The sequence below is a fragment of the Alligator mississippiensis genome, chromosome 6, assembly GCF_030867095.1.
Source record: "Alligator mississippiensis isolate rAllMis1 chromosome 6, rAllMis1, whole genome shotgun sequence".
NCBI lineage: Eukaryota > Metazoa > Chordata > Crocodylia > Alligatoridae > Alligator > Alligator mississippiensis.
In genome coordinates, this window is record NC_081829.1 from 34,271,556 (window position 1) to 34,289,274 (window position 17,719).

General features: G+C 45.0%; 1 protein-coding gene across 9 annotated transcripts in view; it reads left to right on the forward strand.

Moving 5' to 3' along the window:
- Nucleotides 1-17,719, forward strand: part of LOC102558169 (heparan-alpha-glucosaminide N-acetyltransferase) — a 361,824-nt gene that overhangs the window by 62,375 nt on the left and 281,730 nt on the right. Inside the window, exon 1 of one of the 9 annotated variants that reach the window (XM_059729774.1) lies at nt 3,042-3,117. The exons of the other annotated variants lie outside the window; for them this stretch is intronic. Coding sequence (XP_059585757.1) covers nt 3,096-3,117 — 22 coding nt within the window. The 5' untranslated portion in view covers nt 3,042-3,095. Of the gene's footprint in view, nt 1-3,041; nt 3,118-17,719 lie in introns of those variants that run through there. 9 annotated transcript variants of the gene reach the window in all.

Genomic DNA, 17,719 nt, shown 5'->3' on the forward strand with positions numbered 1-17,719 from the left:
ACCCATTTGTAAGCATTAACCAGTCCTGACTCTCAGCCTGCTGGTCTTGCTGGTGCCCTCATTCCTGACACACAGTACCTTGCCTCCACCCCCAACACTCCCTCACTGAGCCATGCCAGTGCCTCTAGCTCCCAACCTGCAGCCTCCTGCCCCCATCCTGCTTGGGCCAGAGTGCAGTGGCTTCAGCTCATGCAGGTGTCAGCAGAGTGAGTCTAGCCCCTGCATGGGCTGGAGGGAGGAGGAGGGGAGAACTGTGGCACCCTCTGCCATGGGCTGGGGCTCCCATGCTATGCCAGGTAGTAGGGCTGTGTGAAGCTTCAGTCCCTGATTTGATTTGGTGGAGATTCAGCCTGACTCGGTGTCTGAATCTCCGAATCTGAATTGAATTGGGGGACCCTTTAATTTCTCTGAATCGAAGTGAACCCTCTGAATTGATTCGTAAAGATTCGGAGTTTCGAGCATAGACACAGCTTTAAATGTTTTTTTTCTACATACTTCAAGGTAGCAGGTGGCTTGTGAATGCTGCAGTGGTGGAGTGGATGGAATGTCCTACAGAAGTGCAGAGGGGTGGGCATCTGGGGTCCCCCCATGGCCAATCATAGCTGGGAGGGGTGTGGAGGGCCCCCCCAGCACATTCCCTGGAGGACCTGGAAGTAGACTGGAAGTACTTCTGGCCCACTTCTGGGTTTGCTGCTGAGCACATGGGGGGGGGGGGGACCCCCCTGTGCTCCTGTAGGAACCCAGCATCTCAGTGTTCATGAGCCATGCCTGGTATCTCGAGGTATGTAGAAAAAACATTTAAAGCTGTGTCTATGGCCAAATAGCCAATTCTCTGAATTGGTATTGAATCTTCAGATTTGGGTTCAGCCAAATTGAATCGGGGATAGTGATCTGAATCAACTAATTGAATCATTGTCCCCAGTTTGGGTCAAATCCAAATCGAATATGGCCTGTTTCACACACCACTACCAGGCAGTCTGGTGACAGTCTGTGCCCGCCTGGCCTTGAACAGCCATTTGCACGCTGCCTTGGCCAAAACAGCTGGTGGCGGACGTACCAATGTCTTGTGTGGCCCTGAGGTAGGTCTATAGTGCCTTGTTGGCCGCCCCAAACTCACCTGCCATGACTTTGAATGTACTACCAGTGGGGGGGGGGCAATCACTGAAGGTCCCTCAGTGGTGGGTACTCTGCTTGACTGCTGTCTGTGGGGCTCCACCTCCCTTACACCCCAACCTCACGCCAACCTCTGGTGGGACACCAGGTCTTGAGGCGATCATTCCTCCGGTGTAGATATGTCCTTGACTTTGATGTCTCCCTTGGGTTTTGTGCGCCAAATGTTTTATGCCTGCAGTGGCTCACAGACCTACTAGTTAAGCCCACTGGGCCTCAACCGCCTCTGGGACACCCAGGGGGAAACAAAAGAAAAGCAAAACAAGAAAAAAAAAAAAAAAGGAAGGAAGCTGCAATGCCGGTGTTCCTCTGCTGCATTCACTTTCCCACTCCAGGACCTCTTTAAGGCTAGGAGACTCAATTCATGCAGCCTGATGTCATGTCACTGCACCCCCTCCAACAGGGGGAAAAGAAAAAAACTAACAAAACAAGATAAGGGTCTGGGTGGCCTATTGGGCTGTCCCACCGGCCTTACTGGCAGGATTCGATGGGGTCCCCTTGTTGCCCCTCCTCGGGAGTTTCTTCGCCTCTGCCACCGCCACCCCATCTTCTGCACCTGATACCTGTGAGTGTTCAGAGAGAGAGCCTATCATCTCCCCTGGGTCTGCTTTAGCCCCTTCTTCTGGGCTGTTGCTTCCTTCCTGCCGCCAAGTGTGGCTTGTGAAGCCACTCTCCCTTGGCGTTGCCAGCCATATCCTGCCCCCAATGTCCCTCAGTCCTTGGGGCTTGAGTTCTCCTCTGTCCTAGCCAAGAGCCCCTGCTGCCTCTATTGCTTCTCCTTGCCCGGATCTTCCCTCGCTGTGTAGGCACCAGCTGCCACTGGTGTCGAGAGCCTTTGCCAACTCTGCTGCTCCTCCCGCTCCTCTCGCAGCGATCCTTTTTATTTCCGCCAGCTGGTGATTATCCGTGATGTCACTGGCCGGCCTGAGGTGAATAAAGGTGCGGTTTGTAACCTGCGTGGGCTCCCTCCTTCGTTCCTGTGGCACCGAGTATCTTATTGTAGGTAAGTAGTTTTCTTGTCTTTGTGGGGGTTTTTTATACATGGTCCTTGCCCCCGGAGCCCCCAGGGTATGGTGTGGGGCTCTTTAGTCTGAACGCCCCCGGGACACAGTTCTACTCTCCCTCTGAGCAGTCTCTCTTTCTCCCCCCCCCCAACATCTCCCACACTGGCCCTCCATCCCTGCTCCCCATAGACTTACCTGCATCCAGCTCCTGAGGCTGCTTTATAACTGTGTTTGGCTGCATGATGGCTGTGTGTGTGCGTCCACTGCCTCCAATCACCCCAAGCAGATCCTTGGAGGCTGGAATTCTTCCCGCCTGAAACTCATGCTTTCCCGCATTTTTCTGGGACTTCCTCATGACCCTCTCAAATATTCTTGCCACCCACTTTTGAGTTGTGACCCAGGGGTTGAGAAACACTGCTGTAAGCAAAGGGTAATTGTCAATGAGTCCATATCAGAATAGCAGGAGGTTTCATGTGGAGCCCTACAGGGGTCTGTCCAAAGCCTGTTGCTGTTCAACATGTTTATTAATGACTTGGATGCTGGCATAGAAAGCTTCTTGAGCCAGTTTGCTGATGACACAAAACTGAGAAGGATTGTGAACATGTTGGAGAATGCAAGCCCAATTCAGAAGGATCTTGACAGATTGGAAAGTTGGGCTAGAACCAACAGAGTGAAGTTCGGTGCTGACAAATGCAAGATGCTACACCTTGGGAGGAATAATCGAAAACTCAAATACAAAATGGGGGACAGCTGGCTGGATGGCAGATGTGGTAGCGCACCTTTGGGTCCTTGCCACTTTAAGGGCTGAGGCAGGCAGCTGGCAGGTGCCTGATCAGGGCAGCCATTTTAGGACCCAGCTTATATAGAGGAAGGCAGCAGTTTACTGGCAGTGGCCTGAGAGAAGCATTAGCCGGCTGAGCTATGGATCAGGAACATCCTGGAGGTAAGGGCAGGAGCTATGGGGATGGCATGGAGGCTCCTGGTCCTAGGCATGACCTAAAACTGCACCCTGCCAGGGTAGGGAGGCCTGGTGGGGCTCCTTGTAGTGCGGGAGCCCCCAAGAAGTACCAGGACTGTGAACCTCTTTGGTAGAAGGGTGGGTAGGGGAGCCTTAACCCAGGCCCCCACTGTCTGGTGGGTAATAGTGTGAGCAGGGGGGGCAAGGGGGCCAGGTGTGTTAGTAGTGAGAAACCTCAGCCCAGCAGGGATGTGAGATTCCAGAGGCCCCAGAAGGGGTAGCTTGTGGAGTGTAGTGTGAGGTATTTCCTATGCATCTTGGCTTTGCTGGCCCCCTGCTCTCCCTCCTCCTACTTTTTCTGCTATATGTGTCATGTTGTTTTTAAGTCTCCCCAAATGAATTGGGTGTTGGCTACAGCTAAGGCTGGGGACTTCAGTTGGGGTCTGCCAGTTTTCCTGCTAGGAGCAAAGCTGGAGGTTCCTGGCTAGAGGTTTTTGCCCCTCTGCTCAGGGTCAGACCAATTACTGTATTTGGGGTCAGATAACAATTTTACCCCATGATCAGATTGGTACAGACTATGGGGGTTTTTGCTTTCCTCTGTAGCAGGGAGGCATAGCCCTCTACCCGGGACCTCTTGAGCATACATTGATGACACTCAAGTACATTAGCCGGTATAGTTCTCCTGGTTTACCTGGTTTTTGTCAGGGTTTGAAGCAGTCTTATGTAGAGTTTAGATTATGGTTGTATGGGATAGCTTAGATAGGGATGATCCTGCTTCAGAAAGTGGGTTGGACTAGATGACCTCTGGAGGTCCCTTCTAGCCTTACTTCTCTATGACTTCTATGACCCCTTTCCCCATCCCTACTGCAGACAAACCTAATTTGAAATTTCTGCCTGATAATGTAATAGTAGTAATATCGAGCTCTTGTGTCATGTTTTTTATCAGCAGATTTTAAAGGATCTTACAATGGTGACTATCCCCATTCTATGTGGGAAGAATAAGGCACAGGAGAAATTATTTGTACAACAGATTATCATTAGAGAATTCAGACCAGTTCTCTGCTTGTATGTGCCTCATAGTTATAACATCTGTCCTCTAGTCTAGAGTTGGCAATCTATGGCATGTGGGGCTTTGCCAGCATTTGGTGATAGGGGGACTTTGGCAGCAGTTGCTTTCCTGTGCCACTGTGGGGAATAGTGGAAGTAGTGGCTGGGTTCAAATGCTCACCCTCTACCAACTTGTGACCTGAACTGGGTTGCCCCAGCCCACATCTGGAAAAGGTAGCTGATGACTACTCTAGGAAATACCATCTCTTACAAGGTGTCTGTACTGTAGTAACTGTTGCATGAAGTGTGACTAGCAGAAGTGTGACTTGCAGCATGACAAGCTTGGTGCAGTTCACGCTAATCTTTACTTGGGTTCTTGGGTAGGTTTTGCAGCCTGTGCTGACTTCTGTGTTACTATGGCTGGACTGTAATGGGCAGCTAGTTTAGGTATAGTTGTATTTAGCTATACTGACTGGAGGATAGATGTCCATTATAGAAAGAGTTAAAGAATTCACTTACATTAAAACTGACTCTGTGTGTGTTTGTGTTCTCACTGTTTTCTTCCTTTTCCAAAGGCACTTTCACATTTTTTTTTCATTCTCTCCCACCAGTGGGTGAGCAGAAAAGTCGGTGCAGTGAGAACTGCACAGCTAGTTAAAACAGTGGCATTTGAAAGGCCAGTGCATGTAGGATAAAGAAAGTAAAATTATAAGTTAGAGTAGGTATCCACAGCTTGTTAGCTGTACTCACTCTGACACTGATTTGTTGACCATGTTGAATCAGATTAAACAGCTACCTTTCACAACCACAAGAAGGAGAACATGAGGCATGCTGTGAGAAACAGATTTCGGTTCAGAAGGAAATATTGCTCAATATGGAAAAGGAGGGATTCTCTGGAAGGAGATGTCTGAAGCAGCTTGTATATCTTTTAGCTAATATATATATACTAGCAAAAATCTCATAGTTCTTAAACCCATGGTCCCCACAGCCATTTTTAAATTTTTTTAAAGGCACAATACCACATGTGATATTGTGGTGTTTTAATTAGAGTGGATCTCTGGAACTGCTCTAATTAAAACACTCCCCACCCTACCCTTGAGCATGTGTATAGGCACTCAAAGGATAAGCCCTGTGACAGGGACAGAGCTTTCATATGTGGTGCAAGCACCAGTCTGCCCTTGTCTATGGGTCAGCCACCCACCTCACTCATCTGCCACGCCTTGATGTAATAGTATTGATGTAGTAATTAGGTGGGAGGCTGCCCATTATACACCCTGATATGGGGGAGGGAGGAGGGCTATGCGCAGCTCCAATCCACCCCTACGCTGCGGCCCAAGCCTCGCAGATAGCATCTAGGGTAGCCAACTCAACCATTCCCTTTGCCCATTAGCTGTGGCCCTTCCCTGGGACCTTCAGCTTCCCTTTTAGCCCTGGCCCCATCTCAGGCCAGTCGGGACCCCGAGCTTGTTTGCTCTATATGGACATCCCTTGCAGTGGGCCCCTGGCTCTTTTGACCCTTATCTGGGTCCTGGCCCCAGCATTGACCAGTCGGGCCCCTCGGATTAGGTCTAAGTCTCCTGCCTGCACGCAGGGATTGGGGTCCCCCTTTCCTGGCTCAGGTGCTTCACAAAATATTCGTGGCCCCATGGGGTTACTCACTCCAGCAGGCTCCGGTGCTTCAAGAAGCTTACCTGTCCTTCCCTGGATTAGGTGTATCATATAACCCACTCAAAGGTGAGGGCTAGGGTTAAGGTGCCCTTATCTGCAGTTAGTGGGAGAGGGGAGTTGTGGAAATAAACCCCTTCCCTGCTCCTTTGCTTCATGTGGCTGTGCCTGTTAGTGTCTGGTCATGTCCCCACCCAGGTTAGAGAGCAGAGGGGCAGAGAGCCAGCTCTGGTCCCTGGAGCAGAGAGCAGAGCCTCACTTGGAAAACACGCTGGGATGCTGGGGGACTCTGGTTTAACTTAAACCAGGAAGTGAACTACTCTGAGAAGAATACACAGAAGTAGTTCCAACAAAAGGATGTTAAAGGCAATCTTCAGAAATGCATAGGTGGCTCATGTAAATGTATTTGAATTTGAAAATAGCATGATTTTTGCAAGGAGAGGTACTAGAACAGTGTGAGGCTTTGATTCTGTGGAATGTGGGACATTAGTAATTTTGAGTCACTATTTCAAGGATGGGCACTATTTTCTAGGACACAGCTGTGAGCAGTCCACTTTAAAAAAATCATTAGAAAAACATACTGAATAGAATGGGTTTAGCACATAGGTATGATAAAAAAAAAAAATAGAAATAGCCATTGATAATTTTTTTCTGACATAACTACTACCTCGCAGTCTTGATACTGTTCTTTTTAATTGATCTGGTTAGCTGGACTGGGATTTGATGCACTTGCTACACTACATGTTGCTATAAAAATAGCACCATTCAAGCTGTCTATTTAGAACAGCCTACCATCCCTAAGAGGTCATGAATCTTTTTGCTTGAGTCTGACCTGCAGGGGTATACTAAACAGAGGCCAGCAATATAGATTTAAACTTTCCATCCACAGGCTTGAGGCTCATCAGATTGATATCTTGGTTTTGATGAGCGCCTATTCAGCTCTCAGTACAGTTAGGTATAAGGTGTTGTGCTTTTGTCCCTTTATTTTTAGCCAGGATCGTGTACTTTATGTAGCCTAAGAAGATATTTTTAATATACCCTGAGTGAATTTTGATTATATTTTGTAAGAAAATTAAAGGATACCCTGAAGTTTTAAAAACAAAAACAAAAACCACCCCCTCTCTCCAAAAACCCCACACAACATTTACTGTGTTACTTACTAGCAGTACCTAAAAGCATTACAACTGGTAAGTTAAACTATTTACTTAACTTTTAATTTCCTTGAATCAGTGATTAGATTTGTGAGTTTCACTTCCTGTTCATAGATTTTTTTGACTTTCAGGTTCTCTTGCTTCTCTGTTGGACCTTCTGTTACTTGTGAACTTTCAATTGAAAAGGAAAAGTGTTATGAACAATTTTATCTTGAAAATCCTTTTTTTCTATTACTCTGATTCAAAGTAATCCGAATCTCCCCTTTCATAAATAAATAGTGTTCTGTTCCAGAGGAGCCCCCCCCCCCAAAGGATCAGCCAAATTAGTCCTTGATGAAGTTCATTATAAAGTTCATTGGTGTTTCTTTAGGGATAAACTTGTCTCAGTAAGTTCATATATATGTCACTCTGAGTTAATTGATTTTTTTTTGTATAAAAGAAGCACCTACTTAGGCACTATTTTCACTTCTATGCCAGACATTTTTTTCTAAAATTCCAGGCTAACTTCATAGCTAGACTAAAGCCAAGACGAGACTGTATCAACCTTTTGACTGAAATTTGTGAGAATTCTTCACAGGTTTCTTTTTTTTGCTACTGTAGGGAATAAAATATGATGACAATAATCTAAAACCTTCCGTGATCTAAATGACTTAGACAAATATTGAATTATAATGCAGACTGGCTTTTTCACAGCAGTTAATCCATCTACTGGTAAATGCATCATTGCTGGTATTTCTGGTCCTTTAGACCTCCCATTATCCTCACCTTCTGCACTATTTCTGCTTTCCTTCCATTTTAAAATAAATAGTTCATCTTGGGCTACTTGTTATCCCATGAGCAATCAGGCTGATTCCAGGATGATGATCTTATCCCACTTCATTAGTCCAAGTGGATGAATGCTTACAACTAAATGGAAGGAGGGGCAGGACTACAACCATTACTTGTAGGGAAGAAGATACAAACTTGTTACCTGAAAGGGGATGTGGGTGACAAGGTGTTGGTTTTATTCTGATATTCAAATTGGTATTGTTGTACTTGCCTGTATTATGGGATGGCTGCCTTAGACCTTTACCAGCTTTGCTCTGTTATCTCCCTAAACAGCAGGATCTGTTGTAATTGCAGCTCTTTTGTCTGTGTTGCTGCAATGTGGGGGAGAAGAGTGGGGTTGACACCAGAACTATATAGGGCAGAGGATGTGATTTTTTTTTTTTTTTTTTTTTTTTTTTTTTCAGGCCAAGAGAACATTTGTAGTGGAGATCTACATAGTTTCAGTGCTTTTCTGCTCTAGTACTGTGACTGGTAGAGTGCCTTCCTGCTCTGCAGAAGAGACATGTCTATACCTGGCAGAAATTTCTATTTATCTCAAGATTTGCCAAAGGGTTTGCACAGTGTTGTACACAGACAGCCCTTGAAGATCAATCACAGAGGGTATCTTTAAATGTAGAGTTAGGAGGGAGGCAGTAAAAAGAGGATGCTGGAAAGTAATCACACTGTTGGCTAGGCCCAGTTCTTCAGCATTTGGCTGCCCTCCCACCATGAAAACTGAGAAGGGATCATCTGGCTATTAGTTAACTAAGTTGGTGCAGTTGTCTATAAAAGAAGGGGTGTAAAATAAAAACCCAGGGACATCACTAAATGGAAGGACTAAAGCAGTTGGGGCCAACCTTTTTGTTGGCAGGTATGCCCACAAGGTAAGGAATGCATTTTTAAGTACTTGAAGGAGAGGGTGATTAGAAACAGTCGGCATGGATTTGCTAGGGGCAAGTCATGCATGACCAACCTGATTGCCTTCTATGATGATGACTGGTTCTGAGGGTGTTGGCAGACCAGTGGATGTGGTATTATACCTTGATTTTAGCAAGGCTTTCAGTAGCCTCCCATAGCATTCCTGCAGGCAAGCTAAGGAAGTATGGGCTGGATGAATGGACTGTAAGGTGGAGAGAAAACTGTGGCTGGAGTATCAGGCTCAGAGGGTAGTAAACAATGGCTCAATGTCTAGTTGGCAGCTGTTATTAAGTGAAGTGCCTCAGGGGGTTGGTCCTGGGGCTGGTTTTGTTCGGTATCTTCATCAACTATCTGGAAGATGGAAGATTGCACCCTCAGCAAGTTTGCAGATGACACTAAGCTGAGAGGAGTAGATATGCTGGAGGGTAGGCGAGGATTCAGACAAATTGGAGGTTTGGCCCAAAAGAAATCTCATGAGGTTCAACAAGGACAAGTGCAAAGTCCTGCACTTAGGATGGAACAGTCCCATGCACTGGTCCAGGCTGGGGGTGACTGGCTGGGCAGCAGCTCTGCAGAAAAGGACCTGGGGGTTACAGTAGACAATAAGCTGATATGAGGTAACAATGTGCCTGAACATACCAATAAAGCTAACTGCACACTGGGCTGCACTGGTAAAAGTGTTGCCAGCAGAGCAAGGGAAGTGATTGTTCCCCACTATTCAGCTCTGCTGAGGCCACATCTGAAGTACTGTGTTCAGTTTTGAGGCCCCCCACTACAGAAAGGATGCGGACAAATTGAAAAGGGTCCAGCAGAGGGCAACAAATATGGTTTAGGGGCTGGGGGATATGACTTCTGAGGAAAAGCTGAGGGAACTGGGCTAATTTAGTCTGGAAAAGAGGAGACTGATGGGGGATTTAATAGCAGCTTGCAACTATGTGAAGGGTGGTTCAAAAGAGGATGGAGCTGAACTGTTTTCAGTGGTGGCAGATGACAGAACAAGGAGCAAGGGGGTCAAGTTGCAGCAAGGGAAGTTCAGGGTGGATATTAGGAAAAACCCTCTTATGAGGAGGGAGTAAAACACTGGAACAGGTTACCTGGAGAGATGGTGAAATCTCCATCCTTGGAGGCTATTAAGACCTGGCTAGACAAAGCTTTGTCTGGGATGATCTCGTTGGAGATGGTCCTGCTTTTAGCAGGGGTTGTACTAGATGACTTCCTGAGGTCCCTTCCAATCCTAATTTTCTGTGATTCTAAGTCCTGCACCTTCTCCAGTGCCACTATGATCCCCTTCCCCTGCCTGATCTGTTGCTCTGCTTTTTGCTACCTGCTCAAAGCACACTCTACACAGACAGGTCATATGTATACAGTACACACACAGAGGAAACAGGATAGTGAAGTCTTGCTTGAAGTAACTTGTTTGGGATTGTAACACAATGCTTACAGGAAATAAATGAGCCCCTTTTTTTGCAACCTGTCCTTTTCAAGGTTGCTTTTTATATTAGAGAAGGGCTGAGGACATGTTACCTGGATGTGGATTAGGTTTTTTGCTTAGAGGTAGGAGGTGTGTTCAGAGCAAACTGGGTTAAAAGGTAGAGTCTTACTTTGAAGTTACAATTTTATGAGTTGTTCATGTAAGGTTTTAGTCAGGAAATGGAAATGTAAGGTTGTTAATTCTCATGATCTTAGAAGCAAATCTGTAAGGATAGGCTTCAAATTGAGCCATATTATCAAAGTAAGGCATGGAGAAGTATTCTGGATACACTTTTGAACTAATGTAAGGCTCAGGTCCTGACAAGAAAAACATTAGTCTTTTCAGGTTTGAAGGATCTTGATGGGTTAACTTTGTTATTGGTTCTTAGGCCTAGTACAGACATTACACCCAAACCAGTAGAAGTGATTGGAAACCAGTCTAAACCTGCAACAAAATAGAAGTTCAGTGCATGTAGACTGGCTTAAACATGGCAGAACCTGATCCAAGATAGACCTGGATGATGTAGTATCAGACTTCATTGATTTAGGTTAGACTGGTCTACTGAACTTCTTTACCAGATCCCTTCCCAACTCAGGTTAGGTCACAGTCCACTGATATCCCAGGCACCTTTGTGGCCCTCCTTCCCCCTCACATGGAGGTTCACTGGAACTCAGCTTGTGCTTGGCTGCTCCATGCTGTCAGTCATAAGGGATGGGAGCACCTGTAACACTGTATTTTTAATCTTTATATAATGTTCCTAGGTTGAGGGGAGGGGTGCTCCACAGAAGGAAGGATTGGGCCCTTCAGAGCTCTGGTGAACAGCAGGTGGTGACAGTAGGTCAGGGCAGGCAGAGTGAGTGAATGGCAATTATGGGCTGCTGTTCTATTGTTTTATATGCATTAGAACAATAGTCCAGGGCGGCAGGAAGGGTTAATTGGTTTCTAAAGGAAGGCTTGGCCATAGTCACACAGTTCTCAAAGCCTTTAAAGCAGACATGATATCTAACACAACAAGGCCAATGGATATACACATTGCCTGGGAAATTGTGGGCATATACTATGCTGTTCCATAACATGAGATAAGGTGGCACTAGCTCACCAGGCCCAAGAGAATGGGGGCCTGAGGTTCTGGTTTTGGGGGAACAGACCAAATTAGGAGAAGGCCTGGAAAGCCTCAGTGAGGATGTGACACATGGGAACATGCTGATACAACAGAACGTGGACAGTATGATGACCATGGAGAGACCAGTCAGTGATAGCAGTGGATGAAGAGTCATCAGGAGGGGAGAAGAATACAAAAGCAGAGACTTTAAAGCAACAAAGGGTTCCCCGTCCCTGAAAATGGTTCCCTGATAAATGGTCCCTGAGACTACATGGACAGAGAAGTCCCCAAGAGGGGACCCTGAAGCCACCATGGACAGAAGGCATACCACCAGCCCATCTCATCCACCCCACTGTGTGCGTTGGGTGGGTCAGGGTGGGGTGGGGAGGGCTCAGCCTCCAACCTCCAGGCTGCTGACATCTGACATTAAAGAGAGAACCTCAGAGTGAAGCTTGCTTGTGTCCTGGCCAGATGTATTTTGACACTGACAGCCCTAGGATTAGTAGCTATAGAATTGCTTGTATTATTCTTTTTCTGTTATCACTGTGTATCAATAAATTTACCTATTATTGAATGGAAAAGTCATGGCTACTGAGGGGAAAGATCGCTCAGGGTTTTGGGTCCCCCCAGAACAAAGCATCTTGGTCCTAAATCCAGTGCCAACACTCAGTGCAGCAGATTCAGGTGGGACAGTTGCCTTCTCTCCCCATCACAGTTCCTTACTTTTCTGGCAGGCTCCCCTGTCTGGATCCTGAGTGTTCCCAGCTCAACCTGGATCTCTTGCTTGTCTCATGAACTCCCCCCGGACTCCCAGGTGCTCAATCCTTCCTTCCCTCCCTCCCTTGCTTGGCTTCAGGCTGTGGAGCTCCCCCCTACCTGACCCCAATGATTCCTCAGAGCCTGAAATCATTGGCAGCTCCTGAATAGTACAGCCTGAGTGAGGCAGAGATGCCTTATGCTGCCAAGTGGCCCCTGTTTGTTGCTGCCTTTGACTGTGAAGCTGCAGAGCTTTCTGCTGCTTGCCCAGCTAAACTGTTTCCAGCTGCCTTCCCTTTGGGAGCCCCAGGGTTTAAGCCAGGGCTAAGGGAAGTCTTATGTAGAGGTTAGGGTCTGGATTTGTATGGGATGGTTTGGATAGAGCTGAACGTGCCTCAGGCAGCAGGTTGCATTCAGTGACCAGCCCTGCTTCTTCGTGATTCCTGTGGCTGGCAGAGCAGCAGGGTTGGGGGAACTGCTCCCTGATTCCTGGCAGCCAGTCTGGGGTGGCCTATGCCTCTGGCTGCACTTGGGAGTCTCTAGCAACCTGGGGAGCCAGTGGAGCATACTGGGAGGTGTTTGAGAGAACCCCCAGCCTTCTGGCATTGGCCAGTGCAGGCAGCCTGCATGCTTAAGGGCAAACATCTGTTCTGTTCGCTAGCAATGTAGCCTAGGGTGCTTGGAATAAAGTGTGAAACGGATCACTTCTGGCTCAGGATTTTTGAATGTCTGTACTTAGTCTTAGAGTTCGATTCTCTCTATCCAAGAAAAAACTCTTAAATCACAACTAAGAAAACTTTTTAATTCAGAACTTTCTCAGAGAAATCTTTAAGCTTGCCTGTTTGCCCTAGAGGAGACCCATTTTGGAAAAAAAAAAAAAAAAAAAAATTTGAACCCAAACTTGCCCCTTTTGTGAAATGTTAAAGAGAAGATCAATTTTTCTTTGTCCCTCTGCATGTTTCAATGCCATGTTTCCATTCTTTGTGTCTCTTGTTCTGTTTCCATGCCAAAAAAATAAGTTGCTTTAGGGCAAGAGTAAACTAAAAGAGCAAGAGACCAGGGACTGCTTATGCTTTTTTTTGGATAACAGGCTTTGGTTTGGTGGAGCAGAGATGGTTAATGCCAATGATCCATTTCAACTCCATCAGCCTTTCCATTATGAAAACCTTTTTTATTAAATACCTGTAATGTTGATTGATAGTAAATATTGGGTCTCTGATCACTGACTCGGTGCAAGGCAGCCGTATGAGATTTCTCCTTGCAGCATGAAATTAATAAGAAAAAACAAAAAACAACCAACCAAGCCCTCCGCCCCCCCCCACCCAAAAAACAAAAAAAAACAAACCTGTAGCTGTTTTTCAATTATATTAACCTGTCAGTCTCTGATTCACTGTGATGGATTTCAGATTTCATTACATTTTCTGTAATTTTTTTTTTGAAGATGAGTTCCTGCTTGAAAGACTTTGCCAGAGCTCTTAAATGCAGGATCTGCTATGCTCCCCATTGATACTACTGATTTCCTTTTACCCTAGGAGAGAGAAACAGATGGTGGCAAAGGGAGTACAGTAGGAGAGTTTGTTTCTTTTCTTCCCATAAACAAAGCTATTGTAAATGCTGTTTGGAAAATGACTTGATAGCTGAGTTCTGCACCATAGAAAGGGAAGAAAGGTATTGATGATGATAGTACAAGATGAATAGCAGGCACATTCCCTAAAACATCATTGCCTTTGTATTAGAAAGGTGAAAAACCTGAGCTTTTCTATTGGGAATTCTTTAGTGAACTAACTAGAGATTTCTGTTGGATGGAATCAGCTTGTTTAACTCACTGTCATACTATATAGCTAATCAATAGGGCTGTGTGAAATGGCATAGTTCCATTTCAACTTGCGTTTCGAGGTTTTGACGGAACAGCATTTTGTTTCAAATTTCGTTTTGATTCGAAACTGCTGTTCCATTTCATTTAATCAAAACAGTGATGCTGTTTCGACGTTTTGCCCATAGGCTGTAATGGGAAAGCTTGAAACAGCCTCTCTCATCCAGCAGGCAGATCAGGGGCCTGCAACCCCAGAAGGACTCCAGAAGCTGTGCCAGTCCTCCCGGGGTTGCGGGCCCCCAATCTGCCTGCTGGATGAGAGAGGCTGTTTCAAGTTTTCCCATTATAGCCTATGGGCAAAAGAGTGTCAAAATGAAACAGCCGGTGAAATTTTGCACAGCCCTACTAATCAACAAGGGTAGCCTTTGGTTCATGTGCTTTTGTAGCAGTGGGAATTAAGTTTACTTTCTGGTGCCTCTCTAAAGTTCTGAGGTCTTTAGCATGCAACTTAATGACTGCTTTGAAAGTCTTCATGGCAGCAGGCTTACCAGATGATTATTGTAGGTTCACTATTGAAACAGGTTGGAAATTTTTCAATGAAACTTGTATTGGAAAATAGCTATTTGTCAAAATGGAATTTTTTCTCTGCAGAGTTGGTTTTGATTTGACTTGTCTGATTTGAAGAAATGTTGGAAAGAAACCTTTGTAAAGGTTGTGAAAGGTCTCATTTATTTTTTTCAAACAAAATTCCAGTTTTCAAATCTAAATTACTTCAAATTTAAAATTAATTATAGTGAGAAACATTTAAAAAGGTTGAAAAAAATAATTTTATCCCTAGCAGAGTTTTCATCTTTTTTTAGTTCACTGATTTTTGTTTGTTTGTTTAATTTTCTTTTTCTTCCCATTTTGAACAAGAAAAATGTTTAATCTTCGGACAGGAAGACCATTTCCCAGTCATAGCACCTTGGATGACTTCAGTGTTCAGGGCATGGTATCAAGAATCAGGTTTCAAATTTGAAAACGTCTATAAACAAGTGCTTAAATAGAGATGTAATATGCATGTGTTACATTATTAGTAGAGGTGCTTATGCAATAAAAATATTAATCAAAATAACTCGATTGATGACTGATGGAAACTATTCACACATAATGTGTCTGAAATATCGAGCAATCTATAGAGCTGGTTGAATAATTTATTAGTCAGGGATGGTGGAACATGTGTCAATTGTATTATTAGAATGTTATTCATCTAGTTTTAATCTAAGATTTTGGGGTAGATGCTTGTTTTCTGGGGGTGTTGCTTTTTGGCTATTGCCCAACTGGGCTGTTCCCCTGAAGGGAAAAATAAGTGATCATTTACAGTAAAATATGGTGAAAATATCCAGCAGTTTTACTGTTCGATTTCACTCGGCCTTTGCTCTGTAAGGCTATGCTTTCATGCTACGTTAATTCTGAACTTAATTGAATGCTGTCATCTGTGCCATTTCACTGTGGGGATCTCATCTAAAAAATAGAACAACTTCAGTTTATGGACTAGAGGAAGATATTGGCAATTTCTTCCTTCAATAGAGGAGCAATTCTTCTTTAACAAATGCTCCTAAATTGTACCTGCTCAGACTAATTAAAAATGTAGGTAAAACTTTAAGTAAACGCAGTTAAAAGTGTGCATTCATTTTAAGACAGGGAATGGTGTAATACCTGTACATTGACATTTGATATAAATTTAAAAAAAAATCTATTTCATAGATAGGGATTGAGACCTGCTTCCCAGTGTTGCTAACCATCATAACAGAGCTAGAATTTTTTTTTTTTTAATGTTCCAGGTTAGAACCCATGTCCACACCTGAGAATCTTTCACTTAAAAGGAAAGAAATATTTGTAGTCCTGGTAGCAAATGAAGACCTTGAAAATAGCAATAGCAAAGGTTCACACACCAGGATACAAATAAGAGCAAACTCCAATGTATTTTTCTTAAATTTCATAAGTACCGTACGGCTTGTCTCATGGCTTTAGTGTTCTTGTAGTTGATGATTCTGATTTCTTGTCAATGTTGTCAACAGATGTGAGTATTTTCTGAGGAGGCAAGAAAAACCTAGAATGACTTGGAGCATTTTATTAATTTAGCATGTTAGATGCAGATAAATGAAATCAGTTAAGGTGTGTTTAGGGTGCCTCTGTGCCACACCCAAGACTGCTCTTGAGAAGCTCACCTTGCCTCCTTGTTCACACATGCCAAACCCTAGAAAAGGGGCAGTATAGCTGCCATGAGTACACACCAAGAAGCACGTCCAAGGTGGAGCCTGAGAGCAGCGCTGAGGACCATTCTCCAAGCTGCTTTCCACTGGTTACATTACCTAATTTCTGGGATTTGGTGTACTCTCTGAAGAAGTTAATGGATAGATTGTGCTAGGCAGTGGCAGTCTGGATGTGTTGTAGGTTATCCTTTAGATGGCTGATAGTTGGCACCTGTACTGTAGTTTCATTTAGCCAAAGGAGATGTTCCAAAGCCTAGTTGAAATCCAGTTCTAAGGATGCACAAGGGAGAGGTAATTTTGGAGAGAAGTTTGGCTGCCATGTAATGCAGGAACAGTGAGTAGATTTATGCAGTCACCTAATTTGAAAAAGACTTCTGCTGTAAACAAGTTTTTACAACCATCAAAAATAGGAAGGTAAAAGTTCATTTTTCTGTAGAGTTATTTTGTCATTCATTTGGATGTGCTATTCCATCTGTAAAAATGCTGTGTGGGATAAAAGTAAAATGAAACAGGGTGCTGTTACAAGTTACCTTTGCAACCTGTTAAATTTGTGGGACGTTGTGCCATTGTAAAGTTAGAATGGTTTCACAGGAGTTGCAGGTTAAGGTTTATTGGTGTGTCAGACCTGCATCACTGTGACTTGCTACTCGAGGGCTGGTAAGCAGCGGCATGGACAGGAACCAGGATTCTATTCCTCCCCTGGGGTGGGAGAAGAAGGGGGAAGGGTGCTATGTACCTCAGAGGTGGAAAAACCAACAAAGCGGCTTTTCTCCCTCTGCTGAAGCGGGAGCCTAGCCAGATTCAACAATGGTAGGGGAGAAGTTTTGAAAAACTGTTTAAAGTATGGGTGGGGGAAGGAAAAATAGAGAAAGGAATGGGGGGAAAAAAGAAAAAAAATTAAAGGACCAAAATCTTTTATGTCTCAATGAAATGGGATTGGGGAGTTAAGGCATAGGTGACAGGTAGGGGCCAGTGCCCCTGCTGATGACCAACACTGATGCTGTTGGTAGGTCTGGTGACCCCCTGACAGGGTTGGCAGCTTCTGCGGGTGCCGTCCCAGATTCAGGAGGACCAGTCAGTCATGAATTAAGGGCAGCAGGAGTCTTGATGGCTGGGATAGGGGAACTGACCTGGAGGGCTGATGGAGGAGAGCAATAACCAGGACGTAAGGCTGAGAACAAGCATGCTTGCTGCATGGCACAGTGCACATACTGAGGCAGAGCTGAGAACCAGGGGTTTGTGAGGCCAGGGAAACTGAGGCACAATGAAGTGGTTGGCTGGCAGCAGTTGGGAGGGGAAGGGTAGGGGGCTGGCTGGTGTGGGAGAGCAGAGGCACAGCCACTGAGGAAGACCCCTCGGCATCAGCTCACCTGGGTCCTTTAAGGTTATGTAAAGCATTTTAATGTAGTTATTTAAAGCATTTTCATTTTTTTCAGTTCTTATTTCATTTCAAAATACTCTTGAATATTAATGAATTGTGGGTGGTGATAGAAGACTCAGCCCTGGAGAGCCCTTACCTGAGCCAGCCTGCTGCAATGAGCACCCTCTAGTTTTGCCCTCTCTGAGTGGGGCTCAGGTCAGGGAGGGAAGGGGTTATACAGG